Source organism: Mya arenaria, chromosome 2, assembly GCF_026914265.1.
Source record: "Mya arenaria isolate MELC-2E11 chromosome 2, ASM2691426v1".
NCBI lineage: Eukaryota > Metazoa > Mollusca > Bivalvia > Myida > Myidae > Mya > Mya arenaria.
The window spans coordinates 65,289,688-65,316,175 of NC_069123.1; the positions used below are offsets into that span (position 1 = coordinate 65,289,688).

Consider the following 26,488-nt stretch of genomic DNA (forward strand, 5'->3'; position numbering starts at 1 on the left):
CAATACCTCCATAGTACGTAAAATCACCAACACCTTTATCACTCCCAACTCGTCCATTTACTATACATAATGAGTAAGTTATACAAAACTGTAAGAGAAATTTTCCAACAGCATTAACAGTATTGTCTTTCGAAATTCTCATTGCATTAACATCGTTCTCAAAAATAGATTCCAGCTGAGCAAACACTGGTATATTTAGGTTTATGTTAATAAAGTCATTTAAAACACCAGTTCTCGCATTTAGATCCCCACATAGCAACAACTCATATGCCTGCAAATTATATTCGCTATTACATAACAATGTTTCAAATTCAGATAAACCACTGACTGTTTTATCCGTATAAAATGGTGACCCTTGTGGTGGATTATATAATGACACTAACAGAATCTGTTTATCAGGGCAAAATATACCTTTATCAATTACTATCAATATTCCATAAATAAAATCTTCACAAACACGGCTAATATACTGAGTTAGGTAATCCTTTATAAAAATTGCTACACCCCCCATATTTCTCCCAGCCTTCAAAGATTTTTTCGCAGGGCAAAAATAACAAAAATAACCAGGTAGAATATGTTGAATGTCATTACACTCCAGACACCATGTTTCTTGGAGACAGATAATTTCAAACGCCAATAAATATTGTATAAAATCAGCATTATTCAACTTAGTATAAATTCCACAAATATTCCAAGACAAAACTTCCACGTTTAGTTTCCGAACAAATGAGCGTTGACCACTCCCCTAGTCTATAACATTAGCTGTTCCTGCGTCTGTCTGGATCTCCATGTCATCCTGCTGAGGTGGCTGTACCTGCTGATCTTGACGCGTGGTTGCTCGCCTGAATACTCGGGGTTGAACGTTATTGTCAAGCACAACTAAAGTACCATTCTTAAAGTAACCCTTTTACCAGACCTTTTAAGATCATCTAATTGTAACTTTTCAAAGCTTGTAAGATCGTTGGCTATTCTGACACCCTGCAGCCTTAATTTATCTCTAGACTTAAACAGTTCAAATTTGTTATTATGATTTTTAAACTTTACAAGAATCATTCTAGGGGAGTCCTGTGAATATATTCCAAAACGTTTGGCAAAAGTTAAAACATCATCAAAGTTTATATCATCAGGGAGGGAACCTTTCAACACAGAATTTATAACTTTGGACTTGGTATCATCAGATGATTCGTGTGGTTAAGCCTATATTACAGTTGATCAAAGCTGTACATCTTATACATGTAGATGTATATCTTTAGTGATATTTCTAAACCTTTAAAGACTCTAAGTAATATATGACTCGATTAATATAGATTTGTGTTTTATTTCATTCAGCTATGAATATTTTTAAAACCAGATGTGTATAAATATGTTCATATTGTCAAAGAAAACCTGTTTTAATATCTATAATGAATTTTTTTTTTTTTTGCCATCTAACAAAGATAGAGGACAACAAAAATTCTATGGCCATGATGATTCACCTCATTTTATTTGCTTTGAAAAAATCGTGCATGTGGAAAAACATAATTATTTGATAATACGGAAACAAAGAATGATCAGAGCTGTTTATGACTTACTGTTCATTACTAGTTGGCCATATTAGTGTCAGTTAATAATTTGTAGCCAATATCAGCTACAATTAGCCATGGAAATGAGTCAATGACTTCATATCGTGCAGACCCATCCCTTCCATATCACAGCCCTGGGTGTCATTAGTTTAAATGAGCAGATAAGGCTGCGTCATATGCCACAGATGTCACTTTTTGCTCCCATATTTCACCAGCGCAAGCACCAGCACACATGATTGTATCATTCCATTTCCCAACCCCACTCATCAGCTGTTTGGATTTTTTTTCTCGATGCTCATGCAGGTGAATTCTGCAAGAAGTGAGCCAACTTCATCAACTTGTTCCCGGGTTGAAGTGCTGGAAAGTCTTGTACACAACTCTTCCAGCTGGTCTGCCTCAGCCTCACTTCCAGTCAACCGCAGATATGTACCCATCATGTCTGAGATCTGCAGTAGGAAACCAGAGTCAAGTGGTTTATTGTACAGTAAATGAATTGTGCTTGTTGCATCTGTTTTCAACCTGAACTTTCAAGAGCACCTTCACAACATGAATTTATGATTTTCCAAAAGATTTTTTAGAAGAAGAATATCTATTTATTTTATTATTATTTATCATTACTATCATTTTGGGACAAGTATATGTAAAATAGAGGAAATGCCAATATCCATCTGTTCTTCTTTTCAGTCAAATAAGGGGCATAATTATTAAAGGTATTGCTATAGGCCTTTATTTTGTTATATATGTTCAAATTGTCAGTAGTATTATGTATGCAAAGGTACGTGTATTTGTTTTCCATGGTTCAAATTATGTCCAAGTCAAATAAAAGTTATTTGCATGACTACTTCCAACTATCAAGGGAAATAGATTGAAAATTATTAAAACCAGTGGTATGGGCTTACTACAATGTTTATAGTGTCATCACATGTGGTTACATGCGATCAAAGTATTTTGTGAATATTTTATTGGCAAGTTGATTTCTTGCACTTTATCCCCAAACTATCAATGGGCACAACTTGAAAATTAATACAGTCAGAGTTAGTGGCCTTGCTATGCATATGCATACTGTCATTAGTAGCATGTGTATACAATAGTTTATGTAAATATCTCACAGTTTTTAATTAATAGCAAAGTTTAATTTTTGCACTACTTTTTCAAACTATCAAAGTCCACAACTTGACAATTTTCAAAGCCAGAGTTATTCTGAAGACCCAAGAACACTCCCTGTAAATATTCATCCCTATATTTTGATCCTTCTGAATCATCATGATTAAATTAAAAGCATGTGGAATATGTTCTCAGATAATTAGACACATGAGGTAAATTGTCAAAATTATCAATTATTCAAGTAAACAACCAATACCTGTACAACTTCTGTTTTCATCTTGTCATTAGTGAAACTTTTATTTTCAGCAAGGAAGCTTAGCCGTGACTTTGCAAGGGTAAGTGGCGTTCGCCCATACTGGTCAACAGAGCTGAGATTTGTCCCTGGAAAAAAAAGCTCATGGAAACTAGAATTCAGCAGAACTGGATATGCTGCCTGTCTGGAGAGCCGAACGGAACCAATTATAATACAAATATAAATGTAAAACGAGCAAAGCATTGTAGTAATTTGAGTGACTGAGGTGATTTATCACTAGGTTAGAACTAATAAGTATGTCACAGCCTTAAATATTGCAGATATCATTTAGATTGCTTAGTCGTAAATATCTTCTTGAGCTTTTGTTAAATCTTTCTGCTTTACATTTCCAAAGAGTTAATTAATATGAACAAAAGCCCCCTCAAAATTAAATTAAGGAATTTGAAAACAAATGTGTTCTTCATTTCATGATATAAATTGTATTACATTCATATAAACCATGAAATAACTCACATCTGTCTGAAAGATAAATGTTTTACTATCGTGGTCCAATTCTCACTATTCATCTTATTTAGTAAGCTAGACCATATATTTCCTTCGGTTTTGATAAAAAAACACTTTCAAATTGGCTAGGTGTCATTTCAGTCCACCAGCAATGTGCAAAATCTGACTAGGTATATTAATTCTTTGTCACTTGTCAATAACTAAGTCAATATTCCAGAAATTTCACCCAGGCATTAAATGGATATCATCTTAACACAAAGCTGTTAGGATATATGATTTACAGTGACACCTTCCTATTAAGTGATATTCATATGTGACAAGGGTGTGTTATTATAGCAAACACCCAGTATGATGAAATATCAGGTTAGTTACCACTTACAACTGAATTCAAGGGCAAGGGCAATAAGGCATATAACCTATACAAGTACTTATTTTTTGTCATGATTATTTGATTCTTTTGTAAGTGCTCATTTGCAATACGGTAAGTTTCTTTTCACACTACAATTGGACTTGTTGAATGTGTATCCTTCCATGTGCATTTAGGTCTTTGAAGCAAGTATAGAGCTGAATTTATCAAAGAGACTATTGTGGAGTGAGACACTGAACATTTTGATTTGTGTGAAATGTAAATAATGTACTTTTCAGTTGTCACAGTGGTAAAATGCGATCAGAGTTTCAAAAGTAAACCATTTCCCAAAGTTGGCATCAAGTGATATACCAGTATCATCGGCGTCTCACAAGAACATCGATGATATCCATGAGCAGATTCCGAGATACATGACTACAAAACTTGTTCAATGTTCCGTAAGTCAATAAGACATGCACCCCTCGCAGATGCCAACGCCAGTCTGTTCTTATTACTGTCAGTCAAAAATGGTCAGGACAATCATTTAAGACAAGAGTTCGGAATTTGCGACAAATCGTGTTCCAAGTTTCATGTGAGAATCATGAAACATTCTTTTATTTATGCCCAAGGTAAAAAGTTTGGAACAAAGATGCCAACAAAACCAAGTCTATCACAATAACATAATATTTTTCCCTCTCCGAAACAAACTAGACATAACAATTATTTTTAATCAACTCAATCAAGAGTCACATAACTTAAATCTTAAATCTCTATGAGAATACTTGCCATATATAGGAATGGTTACTGAGGTATAAAGATGCTATAATCTGAAAATACAATTTTGAAAATATCAGCTTACCTGCCTTCAGGAGCAATGTTACTATGGGAACTTGACATGTGCATGCAGCTGAAAAGAAAACATAGATATAATAAAGACATAAACACATTAATAGACCAACTGAGATAATCATGTACAACCAAGAGGCTGGGACTCAGACTGAGATAATCATGTACAACCAAGAGACTGGGACTCAGACTGAGATAATCATGTACAACCAAGAGGCTGGGACTCAGACTGAGATATTCATGTACAACCAAGAGGCCGGGACTCAGACTGAGATAATCATGTACAACCAAGAGGCTGGGACTCAGACTGAGATAATCATGTACAACCAAGAGGCCGGGACTCAGAGTGAGATAATCATGTACAACCAAGAGGCTGGGACTCAGACTGAGATAATCATGTACAACCAAAAGACTGGGACTCAGACTGAGATAATCATGTACAACCAAGAGGCCGGGACTCAGACTGAGATAATCATGTACAACCAAGAGACTGGGACTCAGACTGAGATAATCATGTACAACCAAGAGACTGACCTATTGACTAAGATAATAATAAACAACCATGTGACTGGGACTATTGACTGAGATTAGCATGTACAGCAAAGAGGTTGGGACTCAGACTGAGATGATCACATACATCCAACAGGCACGAGCATAGACCCACAAAGGAGTTTTATTCCTAAGAATACCCCAAAATACTCTTATGCATTTTTTTACATATAAACAGTGACTGGGGAGCATAATGATGATGTATCAATCACCTCTAGTCTAGCTTTGACCCTAAATAGTTTTGTTACCGTAGCTGAAAGATTATTAGAATACCGCGGATAACAAATGTGTTCCAAACTTGACAGCTAACAATGATGACATAAATGTTTTATTGCTACAGCTGTCGTAAGACAGCGCGCTCGACTACACCGATTTGACTTAAAAGTGAATACAATAACGATGTAATATGTGCCTGTCAAAAGCAATAAAACAAAAGCAATAAAACAATCAAATTGAAAAGTGAACAAGAAACGCAATGGGACAAAACCAGGTTTTTAATGATTGGCAAAAGAGATTCAGTTTCAACTGTTTCTTCTATTTTTTGTAATAGTGACCTTGATTCTAAGGGCCCAAAACACAATCCCATGGAAGACCTCCATAAACTCTTCCTACATATCAATTTTGGTCACAGTATGTCAACCATAACTGAAACAGTAATCTATTTTTAGTAAAAGTGACCTTGACCCTAGGGGGCCAAAAGGCAATCCATGAAAGCTCTGCATAAACTTGTCCTATATACCAAGTTTGGTCACACTATGTCAACCCTTACTTGAGCTATTCAGTACTAACCATATTTCTGTTTTGACCTTAACCTAGACCATAACTCTCGGGGCCAAAAACACAATCTCAGGAAAGGTGCGGTATCTAAAAACTCTTCCTATATACCAAATTTGGTACCAATATGAAGACCCTTACTTAAGTTATTCAATACCAACCCTTTTTCTATTAATAGTAACCTTGACCTTGATCCTAGGGGCCTCAAATGCATCCCCATAAAAGGTCTACATAAACTCTTTGTATATACCAAGTTTGGTCTCTTTATGTCAAACCTAGCTAAAATTACTCAATACATAAGGCGACTTTGACGCTGCCCTTACACCAGCCCGCCCGAACAATGACTCAAGTCATTCAAATAACTTGTTTTCCCTTTATGAAAATGTGGTTAGGAGTATAAAAATGTGCCTTTCAAAAGAAATTAAAAGAAAAGTAATAAAGAAAAAAAACATTCAAGGGCAATAATTTGTATTTAGAGCTAAAATGGAGTTATGTTCCTTGTTGTAAGATGGACGTCAATAATTCTGCGAAGTATTAAGTGCATTGAATGAAGGGTATAGAAGTTTTTTATTAAAATCCCAACTTGCCCTAAAACTTTAACCTAAGTCAATCACTAAGTAACATAATTGTACCAAGGTGAAGCGGGGTGTTGCCGATGAAGTCCTTTCTGTTTGGGTCAGCTCCCTTGTCCAGCAAAAGTTTCACTGAAAATATGTGTAATCTCATCAGACAATGACATTTGTAGATATCGTTTCATATCATAAAATGTTAGATTGAACTAAAAATCTGGAATTTCCATCGCCGTTGTTGTCACCTCTATCAATCAAGAAAAAAACATTCATGACTAATTAAATGTCAAAAGTTAAACATGGAATACTAGTAGGACACATACCACACTACACTTAACAATACTTCTAAATACATTTGTCTGTGGTTTCTTAATGCATACCTAAAAAAATATTGATCATAATATCTCATATTTCTCAAGTGCAGTTATAATTTCACAAGTCATGACTGAATGTTTTCAATTTCTATACACAGGAGTATTTTTCCTAGATCTTAACAGGATTTGTGGTGATTTCCAACATGCAATCTTCATTATTTTGGAACATTGTTTTATGTAAACTGTTAAATAAGAAAATTATCTTATATTATCTCAATAAATAAATTAATATGTAAAAATAATTATAATGGTCTTATTTCTATCAAAGATGCAGCAAAAAGAGTACTGTTAAATTTGTTAGTTTTAAAAGTTTTTAACTCTTGTAATTCTTACAGTAGTCTTTTTATATAGATTATGATCGAAAAGGCAGCAATATACTCATTTATAGCCACGATATTGCTAAATTTATAAATCGTGTTCCAGGTTCAATGATAAGTGAACGTGCACCTGAAGTCAGTTATATCCTCCCTCTCTAACCACAGGAACATAAATCACACATACAGAATTTAAAAAAAAAACACAGAAAGCCATGGAATAATGAATGGATGGCATGGTGTTTGTGTTTATAAAATATTTAAAAACAAAGTTAATGGCCCCAGTAATGCTAAATGGGGTACAATCAGTGTATAAGACCTAACCTGCAGGTAATGATTCCTACCAATGACCTCATACTTGTGAGGTGGACAGGCCAAGCCGGGTTCAATACAACTTGTTTATGAGTAAACAAGTACATAAGGGTCTCCTACCTATGGCCATAATGCTCCTGTGAGGCTTACAGGTATAGCAGGGATTGAAACGGTGTATAAGAGTAAAATCAAGTACCATAGGAAAAGGTCTCCTACTTATTGCCTCATACCCCTGAGATGTAGACAGGTCAAACAGGGTGCAAAACAGTCTATAAGAGTAAAATCGAGTAGGTAAAGGTCTCCTACCTATGGTCTCATACCCCTGTGAGGCAGACAGGTGTAGCGGGGTTCGATTCTTCTCATCAGCACAGGATGGATCTGCACCACCCTCGAGCAGTTCCACAACTCATAGAAAGAAACAAATGTACCAAATTATTTTAAAAGACCAAATCATAAAATTCACATTTAATGCTTTCTCTTCTACAAAAGATCAAAAGTTTTTACTTACTTCTGATACAATAATACTACAGGCATGACTTTCAACTTAATATCCAGTAAATTTCAAATACTTTGTATTTTCAATCAGTTCTGCTAAATATATTCATATAATCATTGAACCCATTTTTCAAACCAATGGGATTTTTCAAAACATGTGACTTTTAAATTCGATGTTGGTTGATGTTTTACATGCCATACATGTGTACTTAATTGTGGAATTTGCCATTCCTTTATTGTTCAAACATAAGTTACCTGCAATACAATCATTATTTGAGCAGGCAAGTCTCAATCTTCTTTCATCTGAAAAGAAATAAACCAATTTACATAAAGTCTCAACTTCTAGTAAAAAGATTTTATTAAGCTGAGCTTACATTACAATTCAAACTAATATTATAACAGATTTGAAAGGAAAAATCTACATAAATTTTGTTTAATTTCACAACTAAATCACAGTTAGGAAATTTAGACCCTGAATCTCACACCCAGCAATTATAACTGTAACTTATATGTAATTGGCTGATTGGTTCAATTCAATTACCAACAACATTCCTGCAGGATGTCCGTCCAGTCTTGTAAGCTTTCATCCTCTGTTTTCGTTTGGTACGGGAACGACTTGACTTGCCTACAAGGCTTTCTGTACCCCCAGCCGGAAAGTTTCCCATGGGCACAAGGGACAGAAGATGGATACCAACATTGGCCCGTGGGTTCCATCCTGATATCTCAAACTGAGGAACTTGAAACCCTGAGGCCTGAAATCACAACAAACTGCTACATGACCCTTTTTACACTATTCTCCTTATCATGATTTGAATCTTGAAATGTTTCAATTATTCCAATCACTGAAGTATCAAAAACAATTCAATGGATATGACAAAGTGGAACCATTCAACAGTCAAGAAACTGAAACCATACTTTTACCTGAGAGTGCAACTGTGCCTGATCGCTTACATCGTCTGAATCAGATTCGGAACTATCGGTTTCCATGTCTGTTTTAAAAGCAGAAGGGAAAAATATAGATACTTAATGCGGAGACTGATAATTATATTCTTGCGGAAAAAAACAACAAATCATCATGTGTTTTCAGACGCTCTTTAAATTACAGAAGACATTTTAATGAGCGTCTAATAATCAAGCGCAATTGTGGGAAAGCGGAAGTGATTCGTTGACACTTGTCAGTTGTACTTTCAGTTTAGATATAGTTGTTTACTTCAGTATGTTTTATTTGTAGAGACTGGAACACAACTAATACTTAATATGTTGATAGTTGGCACAATATTTATGGCACTACCGCCAGTTGTTTTTCTGCTGTACGTGTGTTTTAACTACTATGTGGCGGGCAGAAGGAGTGTTTGCATTGTTGTTTTGGGAGACATAGGACGAAGCCCAAGGATGCAGTACCACGCTATATCTTTCCTCAAGTCAGGCTTCACTGTGGATATGGTGGGCTACTCTGGTATGTTTAAGTAAAATACATCAATGTATTTTCCTCAGGATGCAGTCAAAAAGTGCAAAGTATCTTATGCATATTTTGGAATTGCTTATAACAGATATTAAAACTTATCATTTTAGATGATAAAACAAATCACTAGCAGATCGAGGGGGTGGGGACCTGGAACCCAGTTATCTATGCACCAGTGAAATGTAACCACGGCCCCCATGGTCCAAGGGTATACTGTGGATAAACGGGAAATGGGCTGTGTTTTTACCTTCCAGGTGGCCCTGCAGTGCCGGGTGAATGCGGTGGTTTTGTCTTCCCCCCAAATATAGCGGGGAATGGGCCTTACCTAGGGTCCCTGGGATGCGGGGGCATTTGGTAGCGATTAAACCATCAGTTCTTCTCTGCAGGGCGGGAATATTACCTGGGCTTGGCACTGCCAAAAGTCAAAGTTCCCGCTATTCCCCAGACTTGGTGGGGGTGGGGGAGGGGGGGGGGAGGGCAGTAGCACTTAGTATTTTCCATTACAAAAGAGCTATCACACTGGTTGTTCTGGTGTGGTCCCTCTTCAGCCCTAAAAGACCTACGTGTAAGTAATGTATTAGTAGGTAGTAGTATTTGATAGTAGTATTTTTAAATGGTTTATCCTTATTCACAGGACTTTGTGGCTTTTTAACATGCCTATATAGTGTATTATTGCACCCATTTGGAGACTGTTGCTTGAGATTTTCAACAGTAAAGCGTACTCCCAAGTTGAACCATATATTTTATGCACCAGGAGAGCAAGTCAATTATGTATTATCAACATTTTAGATTAACATTTCAGGGTCGGAAGTCCAAGCTGAACTGAAGAATAATGATAATATGACTCTCCACTATATGAAAGAGCTTCCCTCTTGTTTGAAAGGTGAGTTTTAAAAAAGTCAATTATAAAGTCAGCTGAGCAGGTAGTTTTCAAGAGTAAGCTACAGTAACTGTGTTGGTTCACTGTCTGTTGTCAGTTATGGACATTTTCCTTTAAACAATATCTCCTTTTAAGCCACTTGGGGCTAATTTCAATCAAACTTTACAGGAATGATCATTGGTTTGAAAAAAATATTTTCTCAGAAATTCCTGGTCTGATTCCAATAAAATTCCACAGAAAAGTTCCTTAATAAGTGAAACTCTATCAAATTTCCTCAAGCCAAGTTGGTGCATTATAAACTTAGTTCATTTTTAGCTTGACTATTCAAAGAATAGGCTATACTACTCGCCCCGGCGTCGGCGTCCGGTTAAAGTTTTAGGGCAAGTTGGGATTTTCACTTATGAGTCCAATACCCTTCATTCAATTGACTTAATACTTCACACAGATGTTCAGGGCCATCACATGCTGAGGTTAGATAACTCCATATTATTCTTTACACAGATTATGGCCCCTGATTGACTATGGAACTTAGGTTAAAGTTTTAGGGCAGGTTGGGTTATTGATTAATAACTTCTATACCCTTTGTTCAATTGACTTTATACTTCACACAGTTGTTCAGGACCATCACACAATGAGGTTACATAACTCCATATTATCCTTAATACAAGTTATGGCCCCTGATTGACTTAGGTTAAAGTTTTAGGGCAGGTTAAAGTTTTAGGGCAAGTTGGGATTTTCACTTAAAACTCCAATACCATTCATACAATTGACTTAATTCTTCACACGGTTGTTCAGGACCATCACATAATGAGGTTACATAACTCCATATTATTCTTAATACAAGTTATGGCCCCTGATTGACTTAGGTTAAAGTTTTAGAGCAAGTTGGGATTTTAATAAAAAAAATGCTATACCCTTCATGCACTTAATACTTCGCAGAATTACTGACGACCATCTTACAACAAGGAACATAACTCCATTTTAGCCCTAAATACAAATTATTGCCCTTGAATGTTTGTTTTTTCTTTATTACTTTTCTTTTAATTTTCTGAAAGGCACATTTTTATATTCCTACCCACATTTTCATAAAGGGAAAACAAGTTATTTGAATGACTTGTGTCATTTTTCGGGCGGGCTGGTGTAAGGGCAGCGTCAAAGTCGCCTTATGTATTGAATAATTTTAACTAGGTTTGACATAAAGAGACCAAACTTGGTATATACGAAGAGTTTATGTAGACCTTTTATGAGGATGCGTTTGAGGATCAAGGTCAAGGTTACTATTAATAGAAAAAGGGTTGGTATTGAATAACTTAAGTAAGGGTCTTCATATTGGTACCAAATTTGGTATATAGGAAGAGTATATAGGAAGAGTTTATAGATACCTTTCCTGAGATTGTGTTTTTGGCCACAAGAGTTATGGTCTAGGTTAATGTCAAAACAGAAATATGGTTAGTACTGAATAGCTCAAGTAAGGGTTGACATAGTGTGACCAAACTTGCTATATAGGACAAGTTTATGTAGAGCTTTCATGGATTGCCTTTATAAAAATAGATTACTGTTTCAGTTATGGTTGACATACTGTGACCAAACTTGATATGTAGGAAGAGTTTATGGAGGTTCCTCATGGGATTGTGTTTTGGGCCCTTAGGATCAAGGTCACTATTACAAAAAATAAAAGAAACAGTTGAAACTGAATCTCTTTTGCCAATCATTAAAAACCTGGTTTTGTCACATTGCGATTCTTGTTCACTTTTTAATTTGATTGTTTTATTGCTTTTGACAGGCACATAATACATTGTTATTGTATTCACTTCTAAGTCAAAGCGACGTTGTCGAGCGCGCTGTCTTACAACAGCTCTAGCAATAAAACATTAATGTCATCATTGTTAGCTGTCAAGTTTGGAACACATTTGTTTTCCACGGTATTCTAATAATCTTTCAGCTAACCGGTAACTGTTTCAGCTGTAAGCCTGTAATTGTTTTATTTAAACATATTTTATAAGCACATTATAAATTATTTCCATATTTAAAGTTAACAAAATTCTGAACAGTTGGCCCAATATATACTTTTAAGGTCACAGAATTTTGATGTCAAATGATAATTTACAATAGTATTTCAATGGTATTTTCTGTGTGTTGTGTTTGGCAGGCTGTCCACGGCTGGTCAGTTACATGGTGAAGGTGGTGTGGCAGTGTGTCACCATGGCAGCAGCTCTACTCCTCATGCCCAAGTGTGGACACATTCTCGTACAGGTATCACGGCATAATCCCACTTCATATCTGGTGTTCAATTTTGGTGTTTATAATGCGCATTTTGGTTGTTAGTCATTCTGCGGTCACTCTGCCAACATGTAAGCTTACTCCATTTACGAAATCATTAAAAATGAGTATTCAAAAGGATGGGACTAAGCGGCAAGGCCTCATCCCAAATTCAATAATAGGACTCTTATTTTCTAAAATAAGTATTGAATCTTACAGCTCCACTGTCTGCTCTCTATCTATCTATGATTTTTTATATCACAGGTAACCTCTCCCTCAATTTTTTTCATAGTAGAGTCGCTTTGCAAGGAAATGACTGAATTACTTCCAGCAATTCTAACAAACTTAGAACAAGCCGGTAAACATGTGGAGTTTTGTCAGTTTCTTTGACTGATAGCCGTAAACAAGTTTCCGCTAAACAACATATCATTCTTACTTTTGCTTAAAAAAATTGAGAGAGAGGTTACCTGTGATGTAAAAAATCAATAGCAAAGAGGTTACCCGTGCCCCTGTGAAACTGAAAGTAGGGTGTTTTATTGAATTTTACATATGTTTTTGACAAATTATATGCAATTTGTATGAATATGATATATAAATAAATACATGTAATATGTATGGTGTATACATAATCAAACCAGTGATTCATTTAAGCCCGCAGAATATGAAGAGGCAGTGGGCGAGTGAAGACATATTGATATTGTGTAGCTTAGTGTGGAGTTGCAATAATTGAAAAATGGGCACATTACAAAAAAAGACATAGCTATAACATTCTAGTGTTCCGTGGTTTACTTCTTTTGCACATGACATACCTCCTTTCATCAGTAGAATGAACATTAACTGGATTGTTGTCCATTGCCGATTTTTTTCCAGCAGAGAATGACCGGTGCATGTGCAAAAAGGGTACCATTTCAGTAGATTTCACCGTGTGATTGTGTGGTACTAGGCTATCTCTTGCATATGTAGGAATCACTATGGCCCTTCAAAAGTGTTTTGCCAATAAAAAGAAATTTAGTTTTGAATAAATATTACTCATTCTTAAATAATGTGAAGGTTATATTTTTAATTGGGAATCACACAGCCACACTCATTATAACTTGATTCTTATTTCTACTGATAGCATATTCCATAAGAAAAAAACATGATCTTAATCTTTGCTGCTTTTATGCTGATGTTGGCACACAAAAGTTTCCATAAAGCCAAACAAATTGAAGGTGAACATAGGCACAAAACTAAGGGAAATATTTATTGTATAGGATGGGGCCATAATTTGCGCCCTGAAATCACCTGGAAAGTTGTTAATTAAATATTTACATTTTGAAAGAAGACAGATGTATATAGGCCATACAGACATCAGACCCACAATAAGATACTCATTTATATACACAGAATACACCAAATGTTTTCATTCAAGAATATTATTTGATTATAAAAAAAATGATTGACTTCAGGATAATTTTCTAGTTATTTCTCTAATTAAATTCATTATGATGTTTTTCATTCTTTGATATAAAGACATGTTATTTACTCCAGAGAAAAAATAAGCTCTTTACATCTATCTAAATTTGTGACCGTAAGTTTGTTGTCCAGGAGAGGACCAAATACTAACCTTTTGTTGACCTCTATGTAAGGGCACTGGTTGAGTTCATTTTTTTTCTGTTAATGACAATAATGGACTCTACAACCAAAAAGGTCATTACCCAAACACCAGGTCAACAAGAGTATAACCCCTGTAGTGAATGTCAGGCCGAATGTCAGCAGTACTGTACAAATATTAGCAGTACAGTATGAAGAGTTGAAGCAGAGGTGAAAGGATGGAGGGAATTAGGTTCACAAAGGTCACCGAAGGTCATGGGATTGAGGTCACTGGCACAGCTAGTGTTGTTGAACCATTTAGGGTCATTAAGTGTTCTTCTTTCGGACTGTTCATGTAAGCTGCTGATTGTATTGGTGACTTGTAAAAGTTGTCTCACAGTGGCCCTTTGGTTGTCTAAGGCAAAGAACATTTCTGACTTTGTTTAAATAAATCATAATGCTTGTTATTCTATATAAAATGTTTTTCAAGGAAGAAATATGTTGTGATCGTGACAAAGAAACAGTCATAAAAGGTTAATGAATTGTATAAGAACGTAATTGGAATATCTGATACCGCTGATAAAATATCAGGTTTTGTTCATTAATTTTCTTTTTCAAGATTTTGATGCCTTTTGCTTCATTACGATTATATATAGTATCATTTATAGTTCAAAACTGTCATGTTGTTCGTCATCATAAGACTGGAAATAGGTATTGTCTTCTAAGAAGGCAGCTCAGTGAGTGAGTGTGTTAATTTAATGTTTATTTTCAACTTAACATTTTGAAACATAGCTACAAACAATATGAACAAACGATAGAAAAACATTTATGATTTAAGGGAATATAAAAATAACCAAAGAAGGATGTTAAAAAGATGAATTCTTCTTTTGAAAAATAAAAATAAATTCATTTTAAAAAGTAAAACATAAAAAACCCTGTAGATTTTAACCTTTATACATATTTTGCTGCTGGAACTGGCTTCCAATGCCCTAGGTCAAACATCACGTAAAACATGGGAATATAGGCTTAAGTTTTCCTTGCAAACACCTTAAATCCGAGGTGCTTAGATAAGGAAGATAAACATAAAAATGAAATAGTTTGGCCTAATGTATAATACTAATGTTGTGATTTTCAGAATCCTCCCTGTATCCCAACATTTCTGGTTGCTGTAGTTACATGCTGGCTGCGAGGGGCACGGTTGGTGATTGACTGGCACAATTATGGATACACCATTATGGGGCTTAGTCTTGGTTACACACAACCAATAGTTAGACTTGCAAAGTGGTGGGTTAGCTATCAATGATTTCCATTTCCAGCCAATCATGAATGAAATCACCAATTAGTCTTGAATAAGCAACACATCAATTATCATTAAGAATTGCAGTTTCACAACTTTATATCATTATTAAAAGGTTCAGAGTCTGCTGAAAATATCAAATTTATGTCAATTAGATCGTATCATGTAAATGGCAGACATATGGGGTTCACTTTGTCATCCGGCATTGTTGTTCACATCTGCACAGTCACTTTCATTTCTGTTATTTGACTTTTGTATTTGGTATCCAAACTTTACCAAACTTGGTCACAATGTCACAACTCAAGTGTTATGGTCATTTAATCTTCAAAATTTGACCAAATAAGTTTGTCTGCCCTTTTACTTGAATATTTCTGTTCCAATCTTCACCAAACTTGGTTACAATGTTTATGATCAATACATCTCGATGGTAATCAAAAAACAGTCACAATAAAATATTACCTCTTGAGGTGTGGTCCTTCAATTGCCCAAATTTGACCAAATTCACTTTGAGTGATTTTCTATTTGAGCATTTGTTACCCAGCTTTTAGTACAGTGACAAATCAACACTAAGTTCACAATATTGCCTCTACAGTTATGGCCCTTCAATTTTCCAAATTTGAAAATATTCATTTTGACTTTCCTATTACCCAAGCCTTTCTTATCTAATCCTTCTTATCAAGTGGATTGACCATGATTATGGGGATAATATCTCATTATTAATTTCAGTAGGCAACACAATGCAATCAGAACCATGATTTGATTACATCCATTGACCAAGCAATGCTTGGTTTGCACATATGATCAAGGCATAAAAACAATATTTCATGTTTTACTTTTTCAGTCTTCTATTCTTTTCTCAAAAAATGCGAGGAAAAGATACAGGCATTGATTTGTAATGATATCTTACAATCTTTACTCTGTCTGATAAAAAGATATTGTTCTTCAAAAAATATATTATTATTATTATTATATCTGCATTGGCTATGGTATTCAAATTATTACTTCTAATTTTGCTACAACAATGATGGTCGATTCCAACAGGCAACATATTCAATTCAAGCAATGCTAGTTATTCATTCAAACCTAGCTACAATAATGGGTGATCAGAGAAGCTTTTTTATCATCTGGAATTTATTATGTTTGAAACTCCCTCGTCTTTTTAAATGAAATACTTCCAATTCCCGATATTTAACATGTTATGCGCTTTCCAACTAAGAATACCTACATGTATGTGCATCATGAAATACCCTCAATCAATCCCTGTTAACAGGAAACTTAAACAGTTGACTATTCTGCTCTTGAAAGTTTGAACAATGATTGAAATGTTACAGGTATGAGAGGCTATTTGGTCGTTTTTCTTCGGAAAACATCTGTGTAACCCGGGCAATGCAGGAAGACTTGCAAACCAACTGGGGCATCAGGTGACCAAAATCTTTTTAACATATATATAATATAGTGAATGTGAAAAAAAGAAATTACTTTGAAATAGCATGGTATTTACACTTTGTTACGCAAATCAATGATCAGGACCATCACACTATCAGGTTCCATAACTCCATTTCATCCTTAATACAAATTATAGCCCCTGTTTGACTTAGGAACATAGGTCAAAGTTTTAGGACCCATTCTGTCTGGTAAAATTTTAAGGGCAAGTTTTTCACTTATAACTTCTATGCCCTTCATTCAATTGACTTCACCTGACAATCCGACAGCCATCAAACAATTAGATTACATACCTCCATGTTATCCAAAATACAAATGATGGCCCTTGATCAAGTTACACAGTTTGGTGAAAGTTAAAGTGCAACTTTGGGCATTAACTCAGATCTCCATTACCTTTCATTCAAAGGTCAGGATGTCATAATTCACACTGTTTTTCAAGGCCATCACACAATTAGTTTACATAAGTCAATATTTTATTAACAGAAATACAATTATGGCCCTTGAATGCAAATGATGGCCCTTGATCAAGTTACACAGTTTGGTGAAAGTTAATGTGCAACTTTGGGCTTTAACTCAGATCTCCATTACCTTTCATTCAAAGGATGTCATAATTCACACAGTTTTTCAAGGCCATCACACAATTAGTTTACATAAGTCAATATTTAATATAACAGAAATATTTTTTTTATTTCCAGGTCACTGTTATGTTATGTGTGTTTGATATCCATGTCGGATAATAGGTCATTGAGCTAATGTTTCTTGTTATCATATACCCGTCTTTAAATCAAGATTCTAGTATCCTGCATCTTGCTATACTACCCTAGCATTTGTGTCCACATCACACCTTGGTTAAGGTTTTCAAGTAAGCAGCTTAAAGTCATTAAATCAGCAGATACATCATGTATTGCATTAAATCTTCAGATATGTTGTCCCAACTATACAACCCAAAAATTCTTGAATATAGATGACAATATTTTAAATATACCGGGTAATGCCAATTATGGGCCTTTATTATTCATCATAGAAATTATGTTAAGGTTTTGCACTTAAGCACACAAAGGTTAATATCTCAGTAACTACCTGATGTATTGCTTTGAGACGTGTAAAGTCTTTACACAGTGGTACTCAAACATCCAACCTACTCAAATAACTCTAGTTAGATAACTCTATTTTGCATATAATGCCAATTATGGCCCTTCATTATTTGACGTCAATTTTTTTGTGAAGGTTTAGCATGTTATCTTATTTTACAGTGATCCATGCATGGTTCACCAATCTTTGCAATCCCTAAACTTAAAAGCAGCGTTTTAGTCGAGCAGGCTGCACTGTCCATGTGACAGCTCTTGTTATTTTTATTTTTTGTTTTCAACAACCACATATTACATCATTAATGCATTCATTTCTAAGACATGGTGGCCTATACTTGCGCTTGCTGTCATAAGACAGCTCTTGTTTATGCTCTTGTAACATTGTGTCCATTTATGAATGTACAAATAATTTAAGCTTTTAAAGCCTATAATATCTACCTAATAAATGTTGAAAATAATCATGATCTCTCTGATACCTGTTATTCAACAGAATATTACTTGTACATGATTTACTTGAGAAAACTGGCACTTAACTGCTGAAATAGGGCTGAGGTGCTATTTACATCTGATATTCTGTTATGTTTAGAATTGGATAGTCTTCTAGCCTTTGTATTGATATTAACAATATATTTTGTTTTGCTAAGTGTTGAAATTATTTCTCTGAAGCTGGGGAAATCTCATATTACTATCAGTTTTTCCGTTGATATACGTGTGTGTTAGAGACATGAATATGGCAAGGTTTTATTCCTGTTTCAGATCTAGTGTGATGTATGATAGACCTCCCGAGATGTTTCACACCACGCCTCTCAATGACAGACATCAACTTTTTGTTTGTCTATCTCAACAGTATCCGGCATTCAGACCCTTGTAATATTATATGTTATTAGTGATAATTTATTTTCTTACATAACGTACATCATTGAGTGTTTATGCACATCATTTGTTGTTGTTTCTTGCTTTTCTGAATAGTATAAAAACCTCACAATCATTTAATGCTATACTGAACTGTTTATTTGTTTTTTTATTGTATTTTAGAATACATTAAGACATCTTATACATACAACACCTGCAGCCAAGTGTATAAAACCTTGATCAGATGTCCACATGTAATATTTTGGCTTGTTTGCACATTTGAATGATTTGATTGGTTAGTAGCAATTAGTGGATATTGTATTGTCCAATAAATAAACATTTTGGCCAACGTTGATCTAAGAATTAGCCAGTGTTATGTTATACAAATGATCAAAGGTGACAATATTTTCAGCTATACTGCTTTGACAATCTTTATAAACATTCAGATAAAAATTGAGATCAATTGTTCATGATCTTATTTTAAATTGTTTTCATCTTTACAGGTCAGGGGAGATAAGCAATGATGAAACAGCCTTTACTGTTGCTAATGGTAACGGAGACAGTGGTTCAGACTCATATTATATTCAGACACGGCCAGCACTTCTCGTCAGTAGCACAAGCTGGACAGGTAAGGTTACATACATATATTTCTAACATAGTAACTGAATTACTTCTGGGGTCAGTTAGTCAAACGCCGGCAAGTGCAAGGGGGGGGGACCATCAAGGATAGTGGGTCTCTCCTTCCCTAATTCTAATTCACAGATTATGACTATTACGGCTGTCAGTAAGGACATACAATGATGATATATATTTTCAGAGGATGAAGACTTCGGTGTTCTGCTATCGGCCTTAGAAGGTAAATGTTGCAGTGTCATGTGTTTTTTGAAATATCCATACACTTATTACAATCATTGCAGTTCTCATTCCAAAAATTATTTTACTATTACATTTGTATTATGTTGCAATAAATTGATCTCATAACAATCATATAACGTCATATAGTAAACATAAACAAAAAAAAGACTATTTGCAACAGGTCATAGCTTCCTAAAGCATGTGCAGGTCACAACTTTTTTCAGCAGAAAGGTGCCAAAATGAGTGATAACTATTTGTTCGTAAAAGAAATTTAAATTGAAAGAATGTAAGGATATTGATGTCTTAGTTTAATATAGAACAATACGAAATATACGCCCAAACTCATCAAGGACATGCAGTCATCCCCTTCTAAAACTAGGCCTACACACTATTTTCACCCCCAAATATCACAACAATACCCAACCAAATCTCAATCTCAACTCATTTGACCACATAATATCACAATGTGCTTTTGGCTCTTTTTAAAGTGCATTTGTTGTTAAAATCATTTTTTGGTTCGACTATTCGAAGAATAAGGAGAGCTATACTACTCACCCAAGGGTCGGCGTCGGTGTCACCCCTTGGTTAAGGTTTTGCGTGCAAGCACACATTAAATATTAGGTTAATATCTCAGCAACTACTTGAGGTATTGCATTGAGACTTGATACAATGGTACTCAACCATCCAACCTACTCAATTAACCAAGTTAGATAACTCTAGTTTGCATTTAATGCAAATAATAGGCCTTTATTATTTGACTTAGAAATTCTGGTTAAGGTTTTGCGTGCAAGCACACATAGGTTAATATCTCAGCAACTACTTGAGGTATTGCATTGAGACTTGATACAATGGTACTCAACCATCCAACCTACTTAATGAACCAAGTAAGATAACTCTAGTGTGCATTTAATGCAAATAATAGGCCTTTATTATTTGACTTAGAAATTCTGGTTAAGGTTTTGCGTGCAAGAACACATAGGTTAGGTTAATATCTCAGCAACTGCTGGAGGTATTGCATTGAGACTTGATACAATGGTACTCAACCATCCAACCTACTTAACTTACCAAGTTAGATAACTCTAGTTTGAATTTAATTCAAATAATTGCCCTTTATTATTCAACTCAGAAATTCTGTTTAAGGTTTTGCATGTAAGCACACATAGGTTAATACCTCAGCAACTACTAGATGAATTGCATTGAGACTTTATAAAATGGTACTCAACCATCCAATCTACTTAAATAACCAAGTAAGATAACTCTAGTTTGCATTAAATTAAAAAAATGGCCCCTTTTTTATTCAACATAGAAATTCTGGTTAAGTATTTGCATGTAACCACTGTTAAGTCAATGCTTCAGCAAATACATCATGTATTGCATTGAAACTTTACACACAGGCTACCAACCATTTAACCTTTTTGTTTAATCAAGTAAGATAACTCTATCTTTCATATTATATAATTTTTGTCCCTTTATTATGCGACTTAAAAATTCTGGTTAAGGTCTTGCATGTTAGCACACATAGGATAATATCTCAGCAACTACTTGATGTATTGCATTGAGACTTTATACAACAGTATATTGCATTGAAATCTAATCTAACAGTGATCCATGCATGTTTCGCCAAAACTTTTCAATCCTTACACTGAAAAGCGGCGGAATAGTCGAGCGCGCTGTCTCTGTGACAGCTCTTTCTCTTTGGAATCTTGACCAAAGATTTCAATCAACATGTTCTATGAGAGAGTGCGCTTTTAAAAAGAGTAACATTAACACATACAATTTTCAATAACTGGATGTTCCGTTTTAAAATAAAGTAAGATTGATATTAACTTAAAAGTACTAGATACTAGATGATTGGAAAATCGGCAAATAATGTATCGTCTCAAAACAAGCCTAGTATTTTCAATACAAACTAACGGTAGGTCGATAATACATGATTAAAATATATGGTAGCTGTCTCGGTGGAGTTTTAAAAATAGCACATGAAGGTTTTCCAGTTTATTGTGTGTAATATCAATACAATAATTTAAAAAGATCACTTGAATGAATGATTCATTTTTTTAAAAATATTTAAAACTAATATTTCTATATGAAATAGTTTTTGTACCAGACATTTGTCAGGCAATATCAAAGGATCAGACCAGCACTAGTCCCTAGCTGTCAGGATGACTTTAAAACAGTTGCCACACAAAGGATTGACATGGGGCAACAGTTAATATATGAATTTGTCAAGGGTGTTAGATTGCCTGTTTCACACAACACCCATGATCTGACTGGGTTGTTTTTCAAACAAATTTTCAGTAGTTAATTATAAATGAAACTTCAACCTTTTATTTGCTGAGGTAAAATTTTCTAAAACTGATTTATATCTGTTACATCTACTCCTAAATAATTTTTCACAATTTACTTACAGATTATGAAGCAACTTTATCTGATGGCCAATCACCTGACCTACCAAAACTTGTGTGTGTTATTACAGGTATGACCTACCAAAACTTGTGTGTGTAATATTACAGGTATGACCTACCAAAACTTGTGTGTGTTATTACAGGTATGTTAAGTGATTTAACCGTAGAGGTTAGGAATAACTGTTCTGACTTGGTTAGCACCAACATAAGGTTGTTCTGTTTAAACAATCATAAAGCTACTTGTTCACTGTTTAAAGCATTTATTGATGTATTTGTGCTGTTTCGTTTGACTTTTAAAATCTCATTAAATCACAAAATGCATGCAATTTACAAAGCAATCCGGTAATGCTGTATATAGAAGTCAGTGAGTAATGTGTTGCCTTTCAAATGAATTGTGGTGTTGATGGTGGTATTAGAAGTCTATTGATTGGCTGCGTTTAGACTTCTAAATAAGAATTAGGGAATTTTCCTTGATTAATGTAATTGGTGTAAAACTGAAGAGAAAAATCATTTAGGACTCAAAATAGAGGTTGTGTAATTTGATGAATGACATCTCAAGTTATAGAACCACAATAAGGGGCCTCCATTGAGAGCCAACCTTTTATGAAACATGCTGAATTGTGGTTCACTGGCATTAATAGGATGAGTGAAGTCATTTACCCTTAATTAGTAAGTAGATTATGTGTGGTTTTCACATTACAGGCAAAGGACCATTGAAAGAGTTCTACAGGGAGGCAATCGAATCTCGGAGCTGGAAACACATCGCTTTTTGTCTCCCTTGGTTGACGCCTGAAGACTATCCTCTACTATTGGGTAAGTCAAAATCTGTGTAGTTAGTGTTTTACTTTTATGCATAAGTTAGTAACTGTGTTGATAAGTGCCAACCTAAAAGTTATTGAGTCAGTATACAGTAGATGGGGGAAGACTTGATGCTGACTAATTCTTTAGTAAAAGAAAATGTCAAATAAATACTCACTTTGTGATGGGTAAATTTGAACAACTAAGCCTTTGACTAACCCACATGATCAAATCCATTAATAACTAAATGGATAATATTGAGATTGAACTACAAAATAAAACAAAACAATGAAAACCACATTTTCTCCAAATTAAAGTGTTTTTGTGCCTTAATAACTGAGGTGATTATAGAAGGATTAAACCAGTTAAAGTAAAGCACATGTTCAGCTTTAAAAGTTAAAGGTTATATTTCAGGGTCGGCAGACCTGGGCATCTGTCTGCACAAGTCTTCCAGTGGCCTTGACCTTCCCATGAAGGTCGTCGACATGTTTGGTTGTGGCCTGCCTGTGTGTGCTATACATTTCAACTGGTACACATACATCCATTTATTCATATCAAATAACATTGTAGTAAATAATATTAGTTGATATTTATTGGTATTAATGTTTGGTACTACCCACAATTCATCCTAAATGAATGATTTTCTTTTTATATATGTTGACAAAGAGTGATGCATATAATTTTTAGATGTTGTGTCATTTTCACTTTATTTCAAAGATTTCTAATTGTGTTTTTATTTATTTCAGTTTAAATGAACTAGTCCAACACAATGAAAATGGCTTGGTTTTCAAGGACAGCTCAGATCTCTCAAAATGTTTCAAGGTAAGGATGTGTAAGAATTCAAAACTAAACATCTTCAGTTTATAGTATACAATTGGATAATTTAACCAAATGTTAGCTTTTGGCTAGTTTGCAGTTAACATAATATGATTGGTCAAATGTTAGTATCGGATTAATACTGACCAATCAATAAACATTTGGCTTACTTAAACCAAACCAAAATCTTCATTAGCAAACAATTGTATACAGATGGATAGCTCTTTGGTTTGTTCAAAGGAAGCTGAAATGTTTAATAATTGGTCAAAACTTATCCAATGATAACTATCTCCCAATCAAATAATTTAAAAATGCAAGCTAGCCTAAAGGTAACCTGTGGACAAGGTTTTATACATTATACTGCAGGTTAACTTTTCCTGCTTAAAGCATTTTCAATGTGTTATTGCACTCAAATTTTGAAACATTTTGTACAAATATATTGGATGACTTCAGTTCTAAACCATATTATCTCAAAAAAGACTTGTTATATTTTCATCTGATTTGCTACAACTTCTGCACAAAATGATCTGTACATGTAAATGATTTACATGGTGATATTAGCGGCACTGTTTGTTAAACAATAGTATTCATTCTTAGATGCACAAGTTTCATGATCATAATTTCTACGTATTTTAAGGCCCCAATAAAAGTATTTTTTGATACATGGTAAACTCATTTCAACAACAAAGTATTAATTGCATTTATCCATTGGCAATTAGAATAATTCTGGATAAGACAAATCATAGGGCCACAAATGTGAATGTCAGTGAATGGAAAAATGCAGCTTATCCATGAGGACAATCAAACATAATTGTAAAACATGCAGTTTGTCTTTATGAAGAAAACATAAGTCTTCACATCATGCTTAATTGCTGGTATTAAAAGGTTTGTTTGGCCATTTAGTTCAGCCATCTTTTCCAGGATTTATTGCACGGTTTTCCCAACCATTGCAAACAGCTGGACAAGTTTCGTGAGAATCTCGCCACCTTCAAATCCTCACGCTGGCATGAGAACTGGTCACGGACGGTCCTGCCATTGTTTGATGATACCGTCACACACAAGAGGGACTGACTTTGTTTGACAATACCGTCACACACAGGAGCGACTGACATTGTAATACCATCACACACAAGAGAGACTGACATTGTAATACCATCACACACAAGAGCGACTGACATTGTAATACCATCACACACAAGAGCGACTGACATTGTAATACCATCACACACAAGAGCGACTGACATTGTAATACCATCACACACAGGAGCGACTGACATTGTAATACCGTCACACACAATAGAGACAACATTGTTTGATGATACCATATCACACAAGAGAGCCTGCCATGATCTGATATATCGCTCACATCAACACAAGTCTATGCATTTAGGATTTAACCTTGGAATAACACAAATATATGATGTGATATTTGTGGTAGATATAATGTGATATTCAACATTCATTTACAATAATGTATGACAAAGAGCTATGCCATTCTTTCTAAAGCTGAAAAGGATGTATTTATTACATTTTTGTGACCTAAATAAATTTATTTTAGTTAAGAAGACAGGACAAAATACATTTTTTGTTTATATATTTTAATAAATATTATTTAATAGTTCAATATAATTGTGGACTGGCTACAATAAGATAAGAATACACTTGGCATATGCTATACTCAGTTTTTTATATGACTGTGCAATTTTAGTCGATTCATTGGCATGTCATTTGTTTTAATGCTTACCGGTTCTGACAAATATACTGGAATACTAGTAGTTTTTTTTTAATGTTTACATTATGCTTTTGTTGAAATTTTTACAGTGATTTCTGAATAAATGACATTATGACTAAGACTTATATCTTTTGTGGAACACCTATAGTTTATTTCAGTTGATCAAGAATATTTTCTAATTTATTGAGATTTAGGTACTTGTAATAATGGAAGGCATATCATATGAATGGTTTACCTAGTCAACACTTTCTCCTCCTCTGAAAATGTGGTCTTACTTTTGCAGATATTTTAGGTTAAGTCGATATGTATTGAGTACACACTTCTATATTTGGGAGTAAAGAGAGTATAAACTTATGAATAAGTTATGATTGTTTGCAGTGCTTTTTTAAAAACGATCAGTGTATGTTGCAAATGAAACATTTCAATGTGATGGCCTTGTTCATTGTAATGGATGGCCTTGTTCATTGTAATGGATGGCCTTGTTCATTGTAATGGATGGCCTTGTTCATTGTAATGGATGGCCTTGTTCATTGTAATGGATGGCCTTGTTCATTGTAATGGATGGCCTTGTTCATTGTAATGGATGGCCTTGTTCATTGTAATGGATGGCCTTGTTCATTGTAATGGATGGCCTTGTTCATTGTAATGGATGGCCTTGTTCATTGTAATGGACAATTTTCAATTGATTGATACTACTCAAAATTATAAGTTTGTGTCATATTTATTTTTTTCAGACAAAAATCAATTTATATTTGTAAAACAATGCTAAACTAAAAATTCGAAAAGTTCATCGGAAGCTAGGTAAACACAAAGGCTGTTTCTGCAATATATCACCGATATAATTCACGTTTGCTGAGACTTGATTATATAATTTCTGCTATCGTGTTGTCCCACATTTGGTCACTTTTCATGATGTTATATTCATTGGCCTGCCACTTCTTGAATCGTTCTACCTAATTCAATATTTAACAAGGTAGAAATATGATAATTGATAGGCCAATGAATATGTTGAAGGTTATGGACATAC

The 26,488-nt window shown here is 34.6% G+C and overlaps 2 protein-coding genes across 2 annotated transcripts; one reads left to right on the plus strand and one right to left on the minus strand.

Annotated features, from left to right (window-relative positions):
• Positions 1 to 1,464: 1,464 nt before the first annotated feature.
• Positions 1,465 to 9,149, minus strand: LOC128209118 (ankyrin repeat domain-containing protein 54-like). Its single transcript, XM_052912992.1, has 8 exons — positions 8,924 to 9,149; positions 8,544 to 8,754; positions 8,258 to 8,305; positions 7,814 to 7,912; positions 6,571 to 6,642; positions 4,629 to 4,676; positions 2,923 to 3,047; positions 1,465 to 2,008 (listed from the first exon to the last, which is right to left on the minus strand). The coding sequence occupies exons 1-8, from the start codon at positions 8,987 to 8,989 to the stop codon at positions 1,829 to 1,831; spliced, it is 849 nt and encodes a 282-aa protein (XP_052768952.1). The 5' UTR covers positions 8,990 to 9,149; the 3' UTR covers positions 1,465 to 1,828.
• Positions 9,150 to 9,151: 2 nt separating this feature from the next.
• On the plus strand, positions 9,152 to 25,582 carry LOC128209109 (chitobiosyldiphosphodolichol beta-mannosyltransferase-like). Its single transcript, XM_052912983.1, has 13 exons — positions 9,152 to 9,458; positions 10,267 to 10,347; positions 12,494 to 12,597; positions 15,311 to 15,459; positions 16,804 to 16,893; positions 18,760 to 18,870; positions 19,359 to 19,483; positions 19,673 to 19,711; positions 22,121 to 22,186; positions 22,818 to 22,928; positions 23,328 to 23,442; positions 23,660 to 23,735; positions 24,651 to 25,582. Exons 1-13 carry the CDS (start codon positions 9,260 to 9,262, stop codon positions 24,798 to 24,800), a joined length of 1,416 nt encoding a protein of 471 aa, XP_052768943.1. The 5' UTR covers positions 9,152 to 9,259; the 3' UTR covers positions 24,801 to 25,582.
• The last annotated feature ends 906 nt before the right edge of the window (positions 25,583 to 26,488 follow it).